The 18291-nt window shown below is 37.0% G+C and overlaps 1 protein-coding gene across 2 annotated transcripts in view; it reads left to right on the forward strand.

The window, feature by feature from the left end:
* The window catches only part of RAP1A (RAP1A, member of RAS oncogene family), a 75309-nt gene extending 57768 nt beyond the window's left edge, over positions 1-17541 (forward strand). For both annotated transcript variants that reach the window (XM_034654079.1, XM_034654078.1), the window contains 6 exons: positions 1775-1843; positions 3872-3928; positions 6247-6387; positions 8172-8315; positions 13584-13699; positions 16853-17541. In XM_034654079.1, coding sequence (XP_034509970.1) covers positions 1775-1843; positions 3872-3928; positions 6247-6387; positions 8172-8315; positions 13584-13670 — 498 coding nt within the window. In that variant the 3' untranslated portion in view covers positions 13671-13699; positions 16853-17541. The remainder of the gene's footprint in view (positions 1-1774; positions 1844-3871; positions 3929-6246; positions 6388-8171; positions 8316-13583; positions 13700-16852) is intronic.
* The last annotated feature ends 750 nt before the right edge of the window (positions 17542-18291 follow it).

Here is an 18291-nt window from a genome sequence, read left to right on the forward strand (position 1 = left end):
AAAGACAGTTTGCCAACAGGAAACCTTCAACCAGAGCATGGAATGAGGCTCAGGGGTATCTTGTTATAAAGCAGCTTACAGAGTGAGAATGCAGTGATTTTATTCTTCAGCGACTGGTTCTAGTGTTAGAATTTCCTTTAAATGATAGAGAATTGGTTAGTGGTTACCTCATATCAACTTTGGGAAACAGTGTGAGTTTTGCTTTTGATTTCCAGAGGCATAAGCCAGAAATGACCCCCAGGTCAATGTAGCTTTGCTAAATAAGCTAAATTCAGCTTTGTTTACATGACTAAACTGCTTTTATCTGCTCAGGGAATTTTCAGGCTGGTCTCTGTTTTTGATTTTAACACAGAAAGGACAATAGGTAAAGAAGGAAGAGGAGGATCCAGTAGGAAAACTGAAGGAATAAAACAAAAGTCGGTATGAATGAATGGGATGTCCCTGAGAACTGAGAAGACGAGATCCAGAGAAATAATGAAAGCTTGCTTTAGGAAGAAGGAAGTGAAAGTGGGAGATTGTTTTCATTTTTGCTAGCCTCTAACAACTGACTTACAGAAAGCACTTGGGTTCTCGTGCCTGCTTCTGCATCTGGTGTCTAGCTACAGCATATGCTATATACCCCTTGGGAAACAGTGTCTATTTATGAGAGAAAGCACATGTGTCCTGGTATTACAAGGACAGTAGGTTTTTTCCTAAACATCTGCTCTGGACCACATTTTGAGAACCTCTGTTCTAGTGTAAAGCATTATTAGGAAGTTTTCCATGTTTGAATTCTGTGTAGTACTAAGAAGCTGAGGTGATTAAATCCTTGGTAAAAATAATGATTAAAGTTTTTGGTGTAATTATATCCTGAGCCTCCTTTGAAGAACAGGAGCTTAGTAAGAGGAAGAAGTTTGAAGTTTCCTACATTCAGTTAATGTGTTTAGCTCAAACTAAAATAGTGCATAATTGAAGTGTAGGTGACCTCAGGCCACATTCTCACCCTGCCTTGCTTTTAGGCGGCAGTGTACCAGACCCTGTTTTAAAGCTGTCCAGGCAATATTTCACAACCATCTTTAGTACTTCTTATTTACCAAATGATAAAATACCTGGTTTCAAGTCTGTGTTTATAGAAATCTTAGAGGGAGAAGTAGATAATGTGAAAAAGCTGAGTAGGCAGTGTTTCCAATGAAAAAAGGAAGGCTTTGGAATCCGAAAGGTTGTGTATTTGAATCTTAGCTGGCAAATTGGAAAAATAACTACTTCTAGGGAGAACATGAAATTTGAATGTGACTATAAATTTAGTTAATTCAGTACTTTTTAATTTCCTTTTCTCTTTCTCCCCACAATCAGACTGTTTTAAGATTTTTAAAAATTTAGAACCTTTTGTCTCATTCCTTTAAGAGCATGAAATAGAAGTTACTCTAGATACATAAAGAGGTATTAGGAGTTTAAATACTGATAAATTTTCATTTTTTCATTCATTAGGATTGATCTGTGTCCTTATTTGTATCTTCACTGTATTTTGAAACTTAGTATAGTAATTATTTCACAGTGGGAGTTGGGGGCAGCATTGCTGACAGCTTTTAACACGACCACTCCTTTCTCAATGTGCCCTCTTAGTTGGGGGTGTATCCTTGTATTGAAAAATAATGAGACTCCACATCCGCGTGTTTACCCAGAACTTTCACATAATTTCATTTAGTCCATATCACTTTATAATGGTGTGAATAGCATTCGAAAAGAGTTGATTTTTCTTTTAAGTTCTTAACTTTTCCCTGTTTTTTTTTTCTAGACAGTTCAGTTTGTTCAGGGAATTTTTGTTGAAAAATATGACCCAACGATAGAAGATTCCTACAGAAAGGTAAAATGTGAAACTTGTGTACACATGCTTACAAATAGTTCCTTAGGACTTTAAAACTTGATCCATAGAATTGCTTTTTAAAAATCGTTTTTGAGAAGTGATACAAATGTTCCTTCTGTATCTGTTTTTAAAACTTTCACCAGGACAGACTATTTCTCATAAAATACTACTTAGCTACAGAGAGCTCTGTGTTCTGTTACTGATTAGTAATCTGTTCTTTAATGTGCACATTTTCCTGGTTGGGGACGGGGGGTTAATGTTGAAAAATTGCATATAAATAGTAGGTATATTTTTGAAAACAACACATCTTGTGAAGTAAAATTAAGATTGCTTTTATGTTCAAAGTTATCCAGTGACTGAACATTTTTATTTTTGTTTAGTTTTATAATAACTTTGAAGGTATTTCATCTTTAGACTCTAAGAAATTAGATATTGGATTCTGTATGATACTGTAGTGGTAGATACATGTCATTACACGTTTTCCCAACCCATAGAATGTACAACACCAAGAGTAAGCCCGTAAGGTAGACTGTGGACTTAGCATGATAATGATGTCTCTACGTAGGTTCATTGAGTCTAACAGATGTACCATTCTGGTGTGGGAGGCTGATGGTAGGAAAGGCTAGTGGGAAGCAGGTGAAGGGTATATGGAAACACTGTACTTTCTGCTCCATTTTACTGTGACCCTAAAGCCAAAGTTCTAAAACATCTAAAGATTATTCAAAAGAAAAAAATTAGTCTTGACAAAAAATACTATTTTATTTCATTATAAGACTAGCATTATGAGGAATTTTCAGGATTTTATTTCCCAAGTATGTTAAGGGCGGGGAGGCAGAGAATTAGACCTACCTTTCAACAAATAGGAAAGGATTACTTTGTTAGATGTTGTAGAATTTACCTGTAATGGTGGTGTAAGTTTTATTAAATTATGTAAGCTCCTCCAGCAATACTGGCAGAGCAGTTTCGTTATCTGCAAATTGGAAATAAAATTGTGTTCTAGGTACATTGAGAAACTACAGACATAGTTGATTATTCATTGAGCGTGCCTACTTACTGATTGTGCAGATTGCATCAGTAGTCCTGTAAGTGGTGCGACAGTGAGTTTGTAGCACCGCCAGTGGTCTCAGCAATCCCTGATCTGACGCAGAAGCATTTAAAATAGGCCTTATGTTGTTATGTTTATTTTTAGAAGACAGTATTACAGTACTAAAATTGCCCCCAAATAAGTTGCTAGCTAAAGCTGTAACTACAAACAGATCTGTACCTAGAATGTTGAAGATTTGACACTTTTCTTAATCACTGCTTTATTAAAAATTTTCTACACAGTTGATAGTTGATACTTTCTTTAGGCCAACCTTCGTTTAACTTTATAAAAACACTGGGGAAATACAATTCGGTATATAAAATTTCACCTTACGCACATAGCGTTTCCGAAGACATACCTTGTTCTTAAAGTCTTGAGGACTGTATGAGTTCAGTGTTATTCATTTTAGCACCTCTGCATTCCCTTTATCTCTTAAAATTTTTCTGTGTGTTACATTTGGGGCACATTTTAATAAAACTTTAACAACTTGAACGTGGTAAGTTGGCAGAATTGTCTTATAAAGTCTTGTCTGCATGTAGAGCTATTTCATACTTTGGTGCTTTGTTTTCTTTGATGATAATATAAATTACGTATTTTTATACATTTTTATTTCTGTTAGAACTATACCTGTTTGTTGCAGTTTTTCTTAAATTGGAGAATATGACCATTGCCTTCAATAATAGCAAAAATCATTACTCAGTTTCCAGTGGTCAGAAAATATCTAAACTCAGCATTAATAGTCCTGGCTTCTGTCATATTAATAGAACATGCTTGAGACCTCCTCTTCTTTATTATAGTAGCAAGTCAAGTCTCAGCCAATATAGCAAACTGCTAGAGAAAAGGCTTTATAGTTGTTAGGTACTTGGAGTGAAGAGGTGGCAGGAAAACGGACTGACATTTTGATTTTGATATTACTCTTTCATTTTTCCTTCCTTCCCCAACAGCAAGTTGAAGTAGATTGCCAACAGTGTATGCTCGAAATCCTGGACACAGCAGGAACAGTAAGGATGTTTTCTCTTTTTCTAATAGATTATAGTTAGTGAACAGGTTTTGTTATCTGAATAATTCCTCTGAGTAAAAGTAATTATTCTGATTAAGAACAAACTATCTAAATGTAGGGCTTCTTAAATTTTCTTTTGTGCTTCCAACCATCTGTGATAGACTTCATGCCCACATACCACTCTTGCATCATATGTCGAGTTAACCTACAGAGATGTGTATGTTGGGTATCTTCCTTACCTATATTGAGGTAAGGATTACCCTATTACTGCTTTTTTTTTAAAAAAGGTATTTTAAATCCAGAATTTTAGTTAAAATAGGTATTTCTCTAGGTTTATATAAGACTTTGTCTCTTGGCACCATAGTCATTAATTTTTATAGAAATTGTTGTTGCCTTTTATCATTATTTTAACATCTCAAGAGGCTGTTGACAGATACATGTTTTCTGACAGAAATCTTTAGGATTATTTTGAGCCTGATTTTTCTCATCTTTACATGCTAGTGTATGATGACATTAATATATCATAGGGTGCTTGTAATGATCAAATGAGATAATGATTATAAATTACTTGGCACAATGCCTGTTATATAGTATGAGCTCCAAGTATTTGCTTTTATTTTCATTGCCTACATTTGTTGTCTCCTTTACAATTTTGTTACTAATTGCTGATGATTTCCTGTATACTGCCATAAATGCACACATTAAGTAATTTTTCTTTTTTTCTCCATATACATAGACTTTACCTATTAGGCAGTTCTCAGCTTTAGTATGGATGGTATTCTTAAATGTTATAAGTTGTTTAAAATTTAGCACAAATTTTCCACATAATTTTATAAATGATGAGAAAGTTTTATGTCATTAAGAAAAGCATATAAGTAGACTGGAGTAATTGTATTGCTAATGGTACTATATTTTTCCTTTCTTTTGTGAGAAAATAAATCTTGATTCCAGTAGGAAGTTTGGGATCATTAGAACTACATCTTTCTTATATATGCTGACTCAAAATATCTCCCCCTTTTGCCATTCCAACCCCCCCTAATTTCCTTAGCTTCTGAATCGGCAGTCATTCTCTGTTTCCAGATACCCCAGCAGTTAAAGAGCATTTTTCTACTTTCTCCTTTCATCATCTCCACAAGTGTGAAGGAGCTTTTTGTTCTTCCTCTTGTCCAAATTAAGGAAGTTCTTCCCTGTTGTAGAGATCTTTCCTTTGTGCTCTTAAACATCTTGTCATTCTCCCATCCTACTGCTCAGCATACTGTGTCTTGCCTGTTTAGTTGTCTTGTGTCTCCAGTGCCTTGCATAAAGCTTGGAAAGTAGTTGATGCTCATTAATTGTGTTCCAGATCACTCCTTACTCCTTGAAGATTTTTGCTCCCTCTCTTCATCACTGCTTCAGTCAGAATTCTTGGTGATTTTAGTATTCAAAAAGAATCTATACGGATATTATAGGTGATCCATTTCCTCGGCCTACCAGTTTATTGACCTCCGTACTGCTTCAGCCATTCCCGCCCATGGTCTTACCTAGACTATATGATCACCAATAACTGTCATACCACCTTCACTTCATTTTCGAGCATGCTATGCTCCACCTCTTGTTTTTCCATCTCGCTTCCTTTTATATTTTCAACTTCACTGGAACCTGTAGTCCATTTATCCACCACCTTTGATTGTCCTCATATCCTAACCCCCTCTTCACATAGCTTCAAGTCCATGGCCTGTCATTCATTATCAGTCCTCTGCGTGTAACCTCAACTCCCTTGGACTTTTCAGCAGCCTGCAACTCAGTTGATCACTGTCCTCTGTAAAAATTTTATTCATTTGGCTTCCAGGAACCAACGATTGCTTGGTTTTCTCCCTCTATCATTGGTTACTCCTAAGTCTCCTTCCTGATTTGTCTTCATCTCCCCAACCCCTTAATGTTGGAGGGCCTCAGGATTCAGTACTTGGACTTCTCTTTTCTAACAGCACTTTCTTGGAGGTCATCTTTAGTAGCATCAGAATAATTTAATTAGGATCTGTATGTACAAAGGAATTATGTACAGTTTTCTAAACCACACGGAAAGCATGATACAGCCTGATAAGGTGCTTAAGATCTTCCTTCTAATTCCTTAGTTCATTGTCACTGCTTCTAGTTGTATAAGTAGGGAACAAGAACACCTACCTCAGAGTTTCTAGAAAGTTTGTAGTAATAGGTCTTATGTTTCCTGTCATGATAGCGTGTAAGAAAAAATTCAGTAGCTTACTTGTGATTATTCGGATTTAAATTGTTCCAGTGTACATTCAAGAAATCATACTTATAATTGTACGTTTTTTATTATAGGAGCAATTTACAGCGATGAGGGATTTGTATATGAAGAATGGCCAAGGGTTTGCACTAGTATATTCTATTACAGCTCAGTCCACGTTTAATGACTTACAGGACCTGAGGGAACAGATTTTACGAGTTAAGGACACAGAAGATGTAAGTATTTTTCTATTTGTTCTAAAGATTTTTTTTATTTATTTGAGAGAGAGAAAGAGAGCACACGCAGAGGGGGAGAGGCAGAGGGAGAGGGAAAAGCAGACTCTGCACTGAGCAGGGGAGCCCAACATGACCTGAGCCAAAGGCAGATGCTCAACCAACTGAGCCACCCAGGTGCCCCTATTTTTCTCACTATAAGACATCCTGCTATCTCTCTGTGGCCAAATAAAAAGTGTCTGTTTTTCTACTAACAGGATTTGGAGGGTATCTACGACATACCTAAAGGCGTCTCTGTGATCAAAAAAATGTTACAACTTTCTAAATTTACCTACGAATCATATGCTAAGATGGAGGCACTTATGATAAAGTGCTCATTGTGCTGTGTGCTACGAAGTGCAGTAGGGAAGGAAGAGAAGTCAGAGTACCTCGTAGAAGTGGGACTCTAGTTGATCTTTGAAAGGTGGTAGTTATGTCAGAAACAGTGTTCAAAGAGCACTAGTAAGAACCATAATGGTATTTTCCATTTCTAAAATTCTCTTGGTGTAGTTTGTACTTATAGTTTTTTTTTCTTTGAATTATTTTGAAGATTTTAATTAACTGGGTTTTTATATTTTTTCATTTCATTTTTGTTGCAGAATTCTTGTTTTATTTGATGAATAACATCATTGCTGTTTTGCCTTTTTGCAAAGATGAAATGTATATTTTACGTGTTTACCTCAGTTTTGAACTACAGAGAGTTCCTTTTCAGTTGTATAAATTGGGATATAAAATTTCACTTGTACCTTTCTTTCTGTTTTTGCATGTTCTCTCTCATTATTAATGGGAACATATGCACCTGCTCAGGACCTTAACTTTGGGTAATAATGTAGGCGGAAGGGATTTCTGCCATATGACTCATGATCAGCCGTAACCTAATGAATAGTTCTCTTCCTTCCCATGAGTAATTTATCTAGGAGACTTCTGTTTTCATAGGCAATTATATGCAAATCACTGAACTCTGGTAATGTTAATCTCTTTATCTCGTGTCATAACTAAAAAATATGGACTTGCAGATGTCTAGTATGTTTCATCAAACATGTGATAATTGCCTATTTTAGGTACAAGAGCCACCACGTCCCTTAAATCCTTTCTTATGTGTAGTGTCCATCTCCTCACAAATGACTTTGTTCTGTAGACACCTTTTATCTAAGGATGTGATACAGTTTGTTAGCAACTTGTTTTATTGCAAGTAGGGGCAGCATTTCTGGTATGTATGGGGAGAAAGGGAAGGCATAGCTGCTTCGTGGCTCTATTTTTATTGTTATTCCCTCTTCACATCTCACCTAAATTGGTCTTCAGATCAATGTCAGATCCAGAAGTAGAACCTGGTACTGCCTTGGCCTTGCCGACTACTGTTGGGATCTGTCGGACCTGTGAGATGAAGCACTTAAAGCACAGTTAGGCCCAGTGAATACATTCTTCTCTGCACTGTGGGAGGTGTCTCTTCCTTCAGATTTTTGTACTCGGAATTCAGCTATTAATAGTAGTCCACATGACAATTATGCCATTATATCCTTAAAATAAGTTAGCAAATGAATGTAGTAGGATCTCTGCCATATTTTTTCTGTCTCTTCCCCCTCCATTCACCCTCTTTCCCCCAATGTGCATACATATAATTTTTTTTAACACTTGGTGAAGTTTACAGTCCTGATGTACTTCAGTTGGTGACACGTAGTTGCTTACTTAAAAGAGGCTAAGGGACAATATGCTAGTGCTCATACTGGTTTGTTGTTTCCTTCCCACAGGTTCCAATGATTTTGGTTGGCAATAAATGTGACCTGGAAGATGAGCGAGTAGTTGGCAAAGAACAGGGTCAGAATTTAGCAAGACAGTGGTGTAACTGTGCCTTTTTAGAATCTTCTGCGAAGTCAAAGATCAACGTTAATGAGGTAACCTACAGCTGGAGGCAGCACAAACAAGTGCCTTTNTAGTGCAATTAATTACCTTTCTTTTAAGTTAATAGCCAAAACCAGATTTTTTGAAGAAAAGTTTTGTTCTTCTAAGTGGTCGTGATTTTATCCATGTATAGAGAACACTAAATAATTCCTAGAAACCATATTCTCTTACTTGCGTAAAACCACTTTGATGGCTGTGATGAGGACACTTATATTTACCTTACTGGCGGAGAGAAAGTTTAAATTAAACAATGTATTTCAAGTCCTGCTAAGCTTCTGAGTGACATGCTAGAAGGTGGTGTATGCAAACTGTCCTATCACCCTTGCACTGTAACAGTTACCTAGACACGTGCGTAAAGATGTTGTAAAGTCAAGTAGGAAAATACAAAAATCAAAGTTGTTATTGTTATTGAGCTTATGAACTTACATGATACAGAAAGATATTACCTCGTGGATATCACAGAATTTGGTGTTTTGAGTCATGCTTTCCTTTGGTTTCTGACTCAAAGAGAGGAATCCGTGAGCATGGACATGGAGCTAGAATTCACCCGCTCTTTGAGGCCTGATGTGGCAGGTGCCCAAGGCTTTTTTTGTCTGTGACTTAAGCCTTCCGCCATCCTGAGAATGTAGCTGTGACAGGACTGCTTAATAAGCATGCTCACTGCCTGGGTGTCAATCCGATACCCTCCTGGGTCCCTGAAAGATCTGTGCAGTTCCACCTGCTGCCACCAACCGACCAAGACCTCAAGAAGTTCTCTTTGCTTTTGTTAGTTTTAACATAAGCTTTTTAAAAGACCAACCAACCAACCAGAGTAGGCTTCTTTCCTTTCCCCTCAGGCAAAAGTTTTCACTTGACAGTTGGCTAGTCATTTGTGGCATCACAGGTAATCAGCCAGTTCAGCTCACTTATCACGTAGGTGAGAGTTACGAGTGCCTTAGGTTATCAGCATCCTTTGTTTTTGTTTGCTGTTCCTCCCTGGCCTTTGGGTCTGGAGGTCACTTTTCCTTGACTTAATATTACGGTTGTAGGCTGTTGTTTGACTAAGTTACTTTAAACATCTGAGAGGCAAAAAAAATTAAGCTTGGTACAAATCCTCTGTTTTCAAATAACCCAGAATGTTACAGCTTGCTTTTTTAGGTAAAACCAACTTGTATAAGTACGTAAAAAAATTCATAAATTTCATCATCCAGCAAATATTTATTGCGTGCCTATGTGTCTGGCAGTGTGTTAGGCACTGGGGTAAGAGTGATCCAGACAGACACTATTTCCTGCCCTAGAGAAGTTTACATCCTAGTGGGGAACAAGTCCTGCTGAGATCTTCAGTAGTCATTTCTTTATCACTGCCAAGTAAATGCAAGGAAGTATGATATGCTTTTAGCTTCAACTTTCTCTCTTGTGGAATTACAGTTTTATAGATGTTATTTTGAAAAAAATAAAATTTTTAAGTTTTTTTTTTTTTAAAGATTTTATTGAGAGAGAGAGAGAATGTACAAGGCAGAGGGGGGTGCAGCGGGAGAGGGAGAAGCAGACTCCTCTCTGAGCAGGGAGCCTGATACAGGGCTCCATCCCAGAACCCCAGGATCATGACCTGAGCTGAAGGCAGACGCTCAACTAACTGAATCACCCAGGTGCCCCTAAAATTTTTAGTTTTAGTATAGTCTTTTCTCAAGAAAGAAAAGAAAGAGAAAACCGAGATAAAAAGCATTGAGCAGGGGGTTCGTGCATCCTCGCACACTCGCTGTCTCATAAATAAATAAATCTTGGGGAAAAAAGCATTAGGTTGATGCGCGAGCTTGGCCAGGGAAACAGTAGTGCAGGGTCACCATCTGCAGGATGATTGGCCTTAGATATCTGGTTCCTTGCTGTCCCTGTCCTCACCCTCACTGGTACCTGCCCACCAGGTTCACAGGACTTGGCTCTGCTGGGGCTGGGGTGGGCCAGGGTCCAGTGAGCACCATGGACTAGAGATGTTCCTTCCTTTTAAAGCATTACATGTTTTGTGGGGACTCACCTGCTACTTGCTAAGCCTCCTGGGTTGTAGTTTCCAGTGCCCCAGAGCTCCATTTTCACAGCAGTCTTGTTAAACCTTGGTGTGAGGATTTATTAAAAATGGAGAACAGCAAAACAGAATGGAGTACATTAGCTATTTAAGGATCTTCACTCTTTTGAGGGACATACAAACTTTATGCTAGAGTATAATATTTGCGTTTCTTTTAATGTTTCTCTCTTTATAGCCTAATACTTCAGCTACAGAGTTCCTTTGATAGTTAATAGTTCCTCAGACAGCTAATGCTTTGTAAATATACATGTGATTTCTGTTGGACTCAAATTTCAAATCACACAGGGGCATAGTGCTTGGCTAAATAGCCCTCTAACTCCCTGATACCTATATCAGAATATATATATTAAACTCTTCTCCACACCATTTTTACTATGTTCTGAAAGTGGGACATAGCAATACCAGAATCACATCAGTCTTAATCAAGAATTAATTGTTCTTTGCTGAGGCTAGAAGAATAATTGGAATCAAGACATCCCAGTTGGGTAACAGCAAAGGGATTGAGAAACTATTCTGTGTTCCTTTTAGATTTTTCTGTAGTCAGAGAGATGAGGAAGAACCTAGGCTGAGGCCTCTCAGCGTATCTAACCAAATACTTAGTATAGTTTGAACTTCCCTTCATCCCTGGACCAGCTGCTGCGGTGAGGTGGGCAGTGTTTGCCAAAGACGTCATTGAGGATGTCACTACAAAATCAGTTAGTGTAGTACCACAAACCCAAAACTGGACGGCATGAAGAAACGTGTGGTTTTGATTCTTTGACTATTTTAGTTTGTCCTTTTAATTTTTCATCTTATAGCTTATGCATTAAGGCTAGGGAACAAATAAGAACTTGTTCATGGCTTATGCATTTTAAGTTCTTAGAGGGTTTCAGAGTCGTGAAACAGACTGCTGTTTTGTTCATAAATCCGGTGTTTTCAACTTTCTTAGAAATAAGATTAATAGAGAAGTTAAATGGTTTGAAGAAGATGGCAGTGGGGAGGATGGAGCAGAAAGAAGAGAATATAAATGAATCACTTAAAGCTTTGGGATAAATCACTCAGTAGTGGCTTTTTTTTTTTCTTTTCAACAATTTAACCTTGTAATCTTAGGACCATTTTAAAAAATAAATAGAAATTGTTTTATCTGAGCACCATATTAAAGAAATGATTTTAAAAATATTTTACTTTTGGGGCGCCTGGGTGGCACAGCGGTTAAGCGCCTGCCTTCGGCTCAGGCTCAGGGCGTGATCCTGGCATTATGGGATCGAGCCCCACCCACATCAGGCTCCTCTGCTATGAGCCTGCTTCTTCCTCTCCCACTCCCCCTGCTTGTGTTCCCTCTCTCGCTGGCTGTCTCTATCTCTATCAAATAAATAAAAATTAAAAAAAAAAATTTTACTTTTAAAACTTACTGAAAATATGTAAGAACAATAAGAATTTGTTTACTCTTCATCCAGATTCACCAGTTAACGTTTTGTCAGTTTTCACGTATCATACTCCTTTACTCCTAAATATATTACTGTATGTACCCTTAGATCAAAGACATTTTCTTACACAACCACAATTAATAAAATCAAGAAAATTGTTACTGACACAGTCCCTGTTCAGCGCATATTCAGATTTTGTTGTTTGCCCCTGTAATGCCTCTAAAAGCTAGGACCTTTTGATACACTTCTACAAAGCGCTATTTATTACAGATGAGTAATAGTAAAGAGATTCTGTGATATTTGCTTCTCAGGTCATTAATAAGTAAGTATTTGCGTTTCATAGCAAAGAACCAAATTCAGCGGATCTGTTGATTAATTGTTCTAATACTTGGCCATACTTAGCACTATGAAACATATAAACATATCGGAATTAAAATAATCTGCCTCTCTGAAGTAGGTGCTATTGTATTTTTATCTTTGATGCCTTGCATTTTTCATCCAAAATGAATACAGAAGATGTATTAACAGAGATTGTCACTTCAAATTGAGGTCACACACTTTTTCTCTTTTTCACTTTAGCCAAAATTAATATCACCAAAAGCAGCAAACAAAAGTCATGTGCTTTTACATGTGGTCTCTTGAGAGGAACATGGTATCTCTTTTGTCCTATTCCAGCCAAAAATATATAACATGAATCTAATCATGAGGAAACATCAGACAAACCCAAACTGAGGGGAATTCTGTGAAGTTACTAGCCATCCGTTTTCAGAAATGACAGTGTCTTTCATGAAAGACAAAGACTGAAGAACTGTTCCAGATTTTAAAAGATGAAAGTGACAGAAAATTAAATGCAGTACGTGATCCTAGATGGATCCTGTGGGAGGGTGGGGAGCAGGAATTCTGTATAGGACATTATTGGGATAACTGATAAAATTGGGATCTGCACTGTGGATGATACAGAGTGACATCGGTGCTCAAATATACTCAACGTGTAAGTGCACCATGGTTATGGAAGAACGTCCTTGTTCCGAGGAGACATACATTCAGCCGTTAAGGGACCTCTCATATGCAGACTACTCTCAGATGCTTTGGAAAATAAGAGTGTATTAGAGAGAAATGATAAAGTACACGTGGCAAAATGTTCCTAATTGGTGAATCTGGGTGAAGAATACACACAAGTCCTTGGTATTCTTGCAACTTTCTCTGTAAAGTTTGAAGTTTTTTAATGTATTTTCATTTAAAGATGAGAGAAAGCAAGCGTACACGGTAGTGAGGAGAGGGACAGAGGGAGAGGGAGACAAGTAGACTCCCCATTGAGCAGGGACCCAGTCACGGAGCTCTCTCCCAGGACCCTGAGATCATGACCTGAGCTGAAATCAAGAGTTGGACACTTAACCAACTAGTCACTTAGGCGCCCCAAGTTTGAAGTTTTTAAAAAATAAAATAAATGTGAAGATTCAAGTTGAGCATTAACAATTCCCTTAATAATTATGTTTTGAAGCTTAGAAGATTCCATGAAGAATATAACTTCACTACCTTGTTTTTCACTACTAATTTTTTTTCTTAAGTTGATACTGAATATCTAAGAGCGCGTTTTTTCCTTCATGGTATATTGGTAAGTCCTGCTTTACCCTGACTGAGAGCCACCTGGGGGCTTCTAAGAAACCTGCAGTTAAAATAAAGCAGCAAAATACAGATCCAAGAGCAGAATAACATTTAACAGAACCAGGATGGTTTTGTGGAGCAAGATCACAGATGTTTGTCAAATAAGACTTTTTTTTCTTGTTTTTATTTAGATATTTTATGACCTGGTCAGACAGATAAATAGGAAAACACCAGTGGAAAAGAAGAAGCCTAAAAAGAAATCCTGTCTGCTGCTTTAGACCCACAGTAAGCAGCAGCTCTGAGCCAGGTAAGATACTGAAAGCATAACAAACGCCTTGCTCGTGCTCTTATTTTGGGCTTTCCCCACCCCTAACCACTTCCCATTTCACGTGTTAGGGTATTTCCAGGTTTCGGTATCTTGTAAATGTGATATATATCTTGCAGATGTGATGTGTTCATCTGTTGATAATTTGTCTCTCTCCCCATGAGATTGTAAGCTGTTGAGGACAAGGACCGTAGATGGTTTTGTTCACCACGGTGTCCCCAGTGCCGGCTACAGAACGGGTATTCTAAAAATAGTGGTTGAATAGGTAGAATTCCTTCCAGGGTCACCCCTGAATTCCTGCCAAATTAAAGTCAAACGTGGTTCATCTGAAACCAGATGCTTCAGTGCACATTTGATGTGTTATTTCAAAGCGAACACACCTCTGTGTATCAATAAGAGTCATTCCTCCCCCAGTGTAACCCCTGCCCTGATTTCTAACACCATCATTAGTTTTGCGTCTCTTTGAGCTTAACATTAACAAAAACAGGTATTCTGTCTGGCTACTTCTACTCAAAAATAGGTTTTCAAGCATTATCCTAACAAGGATACTACTGCAATAGCATATGGCTGTAATTCAGTTTCATTGCTTGACTGTACTAGCAGTATGTTTATGTATTTTGTTACTGATGGACATTTGGATCCTTTTCAAGAACTAATATGGATAATTCTGTGCATTCTTGCATCAGTCTTTTATGCACATATGCATCATATCCATTTGGTATGTACCTAGGAACGAAATGGCCAGACTATACACCATATACATGGACAGCTTTAGTAGATACTGCTAAAAAGTTTTTTAAGGTAATTGTACCAGTTTACACACCTACTAGCAGTTTATGAGTTTCACGTCCTCCCCAAAGTTGGTATTGTCAGTCTTTTTAACTCAAGCCATTTCTGCTGGGTTTCTGGTGCTATGTTTTGGTAGTCATTTCCTCTTGGGTCTAGGTTGACTTCTTTGAAATGTTTTGTCTGTACACTTCTAGGTGGTAGTTGACTTTAAGTACCACTTAAATAAAGTTAATAAAGTTAATAATAAATTATAGATAATAATAGATAATAATGAATTATAAATTATATAAATTATAAAGTTAATAATAAATAATAAAGTTAATAATAAAGTTTTCATTAAAGTGAACCCATTGGAGAGAAATTAGTGGCAGCATTGAAGCTTCCTGTCAAGTGAGAAACCAGGCCCTGTGGGACCATTTGTTTCTTTTTCTCTAATTATATATATGAAATCCCCTGAACAGTTTCCACTTATCTTCACAAACTCTACAAACTGTGCCATCATAGAATACTTTCATGAAGTGATTTTATGAGGTAATTTGATGCTGGTTACGTGCATATTACTATTCTTGGTCCGGTTAGAGGAAAGTCTACTGTTCCCACTTGAGAGTTGGTTACACTAAGTCTTGTAAGTCTCTTGGGTCCATCGAGCCGATTACCTCTTTCAGAGCACCAAATTAACTAAAGTGTGCTTCCTTAGAGACGGATGAATCTCTCTCTTCAGGGAAACAACCAAGTAATTGTACCCCCCTTTAATTTAATGTGATTTAATTTAATTTAATTTTCTTGTTTATTCCCCCCCCCCTTTTAAGTGAAGGTCAAGGAAAATGGGCAGAAAGGAGGAAAGAGCATGGGGTTGCCTCTGGTTGGATTTAAGAAAGACAGCTTCTGGTCAAATGTTTGCTTTAGGCTTTTAATGAAATCTTGATTCAACAACTATAAATCATTAGCTCCCCGGAGGTGATTATTTTAAAATTTGCTGGTGTGTTTAGGTCAGGGTGCAAAGGTAAGGAAAATAGGACTCTAATTCCCATTCTGAACTATATCATTTAACTCTCTTAGTTAAGTCAACTATAGTTGATTGTCTCGTCGATGCCATTACCTTAGCTGACCCTAGTTTAATTTCCAATTCTCTAGAAAATGTTTTAACTTATGTTTAAAGGAAGAGGTGCCATCTCCTGGCCTGTGATGAAAATTCATTCATATACACCCTGCAGGGTATTGTGTTCTACAGAGGAGAGAGATCTTGGCCTACATCTAGAAATAAGACTTTCATCCTGGTTGTATAAATTCTTAGGCTCTGATATGTAATTCAGCCTAACAGTATATTTAATAAATCACCTGAGATCTCTGTGGATGTTTGAAATACCAAATAACGGGTCATTTAGCAGTCAGAATACTTGGCAAAGCAAAGCAATCACAGAGTGATTATAGACTGGAAGTGCCATGTTGATCCCACTTGAAAAGTACTGAGACAAGGGGTAAATTTAAATAGCTACATACGTTTTTAGTAAGAGTACATGAACCTTGAAGGCAGTGTATCGGACCCTACCCTTTAAGCAAGATTGTATTGAAACATGTTAATCTCTTTCTAGTATGTCCCACTTCTAAAGACTGGAAGAGAAATTCATCTTCAGGAAATTCTTCCTTTAACCTCATTCTTTTCTGCTGAGCAATACAACTAATGTGGAGTCTTCTGCCCTTGCTTATGGGGGTCACCTCTTTCTGTGCCATCTCTTCTGGTCCTGACCTGTATTAGAAATAGTAATCCTAAGAGCGCCTGCATGGCTCAGTCCGTTGAGCGTCTGACTCTTGGTTTCAGCTCAGGTCATGATCTCAGGGTCATGAGATCGAGCCCCCCGACGAGCCCTGCATCAGGCACAGTGCTCAATGCAGAGTCGGCTTAAGAGACTCTCTGTCTCCCTCCCCACCCCCCCCACTCGTGCTCGCTCTCTCCCTCTCTCTCAAATAAATAAAATCTTTTTAAAAAAGTGGTAATCCTAATATTCTATAGTCCTGAAATGGTTGGATAAAGAAATTTTATGTACAGGTGTCATTTCCTTTTTATAAAAATAAGATGATAATGGGATAGAAGTAAAATAATTAGTGTTTTCCTTTTTACAGACAGGACCGTCAGATTGTGAAACTATTTTTTAAACATTTTCAAAAGGAGTTTAAAATAGCCCTGTTACTGTATCTGTTTAGTATAATTTAGTTGTCTAGTAACAGCTGATATCTCTTTCTATATGATTGAATATCTGCTTGTTCACTACCATCTTCTGACATCAAGAGATTAACCATATGTGTGTGTGTGTATATATATAAATATATATCTATTCGATGTTCTAGATTACAGGAATGAAGAACTGTTGCCTAATTGGGAAGTGCCAGCATTCCAGACTTCAAAAATTAAATCTGAAGAGGCTTCTCCTGTTTTATATATTATGTGAAGAATTTAAATCTTATATTGGTTTGCACAAATTCCCTGGAGAAAAAAAATAATTGCTCTGTGTATATCTCTTGGAAAATAAGACAATAGTATTTCTCCTTTGCAATAGCAGTTATAACAGATGTGAAAATAAATATACTTGACTCTAATATGATTATACAAAAGAGCATGGATGCATTTCAAATGTTAGATATTGCTACTATAATCAGATGATTTCATATTGACCTTTTTATCATGATTCCTCCCTGTCAGGCACTAAAAGTTGAACCATTATACTTTATATCTGTAATGATATAGATTATGAAATTTCCCCTCAAACTCATTGCAGCAGATAACTTTTTGAGTCATTGACTTCATTTTATATTTAAAAATTATGAAATATCATTCTGTCATTATATTCTAATTAAAATTGTGCATAATGCTTTGGAAAAATGGGTCTTTTATAGGAAAAAAACTGGGATAACTGATTTCTATGGCTTTCAAAGCTAAAATATATAATATACTAAACCAACTCTAATATTGCTTCTTGTGTTTTACTGTCAGATTAAATTACAGCTTTTATGGATGATTAAATTTTAGTACATTTTCATTTGGTTTGTGTGTTTTTGTTATTGTTTATAGATTTAAGAATTTTATTTTATAATAGCCACATTGTTTTAAATGCAACAGTAGCTCCTTTCTGCCTGTACCTACAGAACACTTGACTTTAAACCCCTAAGTAATTGGTAATTTCTCAAAGAACAGACCTCACACTATCTGTTCTAGATGTATTTATTCCTACTATACAGCAAACTACATCGGACACATAGAATAGTTTTGTATATTCTCTCTTGATCTTAAAGATTGTATCTTATTGAATAAAATATCCCACTGTGTATTATTTTTATATGTAAAAATAAGTTTAATACTGTATCAGGGGTTAACTTTACTATTTCAAATCTTCCACAGCTTGTAACTTCATCAAGGGAATCCTTTTGTCATTGTTAATTTGTTGGGTATAAGCCCACCAATGAAATGTTATGTAAAAATTTTCAAATTTGCTTTATAATAGATGGAAGAATTTGAGAGAAGTGGGAAAAAGCAAAAACGCATACAAAGGACGTGTCAGTTGCTCTTGCTTCAGCTGTGTCTGAAGTAGTACAGTAGTCATAGTGTGGAAAAGACCGCTAGTGAAAGTGTTAGCTGGCTACATAGTGGTGCTTTTCTGTTCCTTCCCAGTTGTTTCTGTTTTTACAAAGATGGCGCTTAATGAGGACATGGATCTAGGGTATCGCTGTGACTTACGTGTTCTCCATAGAGGTAGAGCAGAAAGACAGTTTGTTGGCCAGTTAAGTGCTGG

Source organism: Ailuropoda melanoleuca, chromosome 2, assembly GCF_002007445.2.
Source record: "Ailuropoda melanoleuca isolate Jingjing chromosome 2, ASM200744v2, whole genome shotgun sequence".
Lineage (NCBI taxonomy): Eukaryota > Metazoa > Chordata > Mammalia > Carnivora > Ursidae > Ailuropoda > Ailuropoda melanoleuca.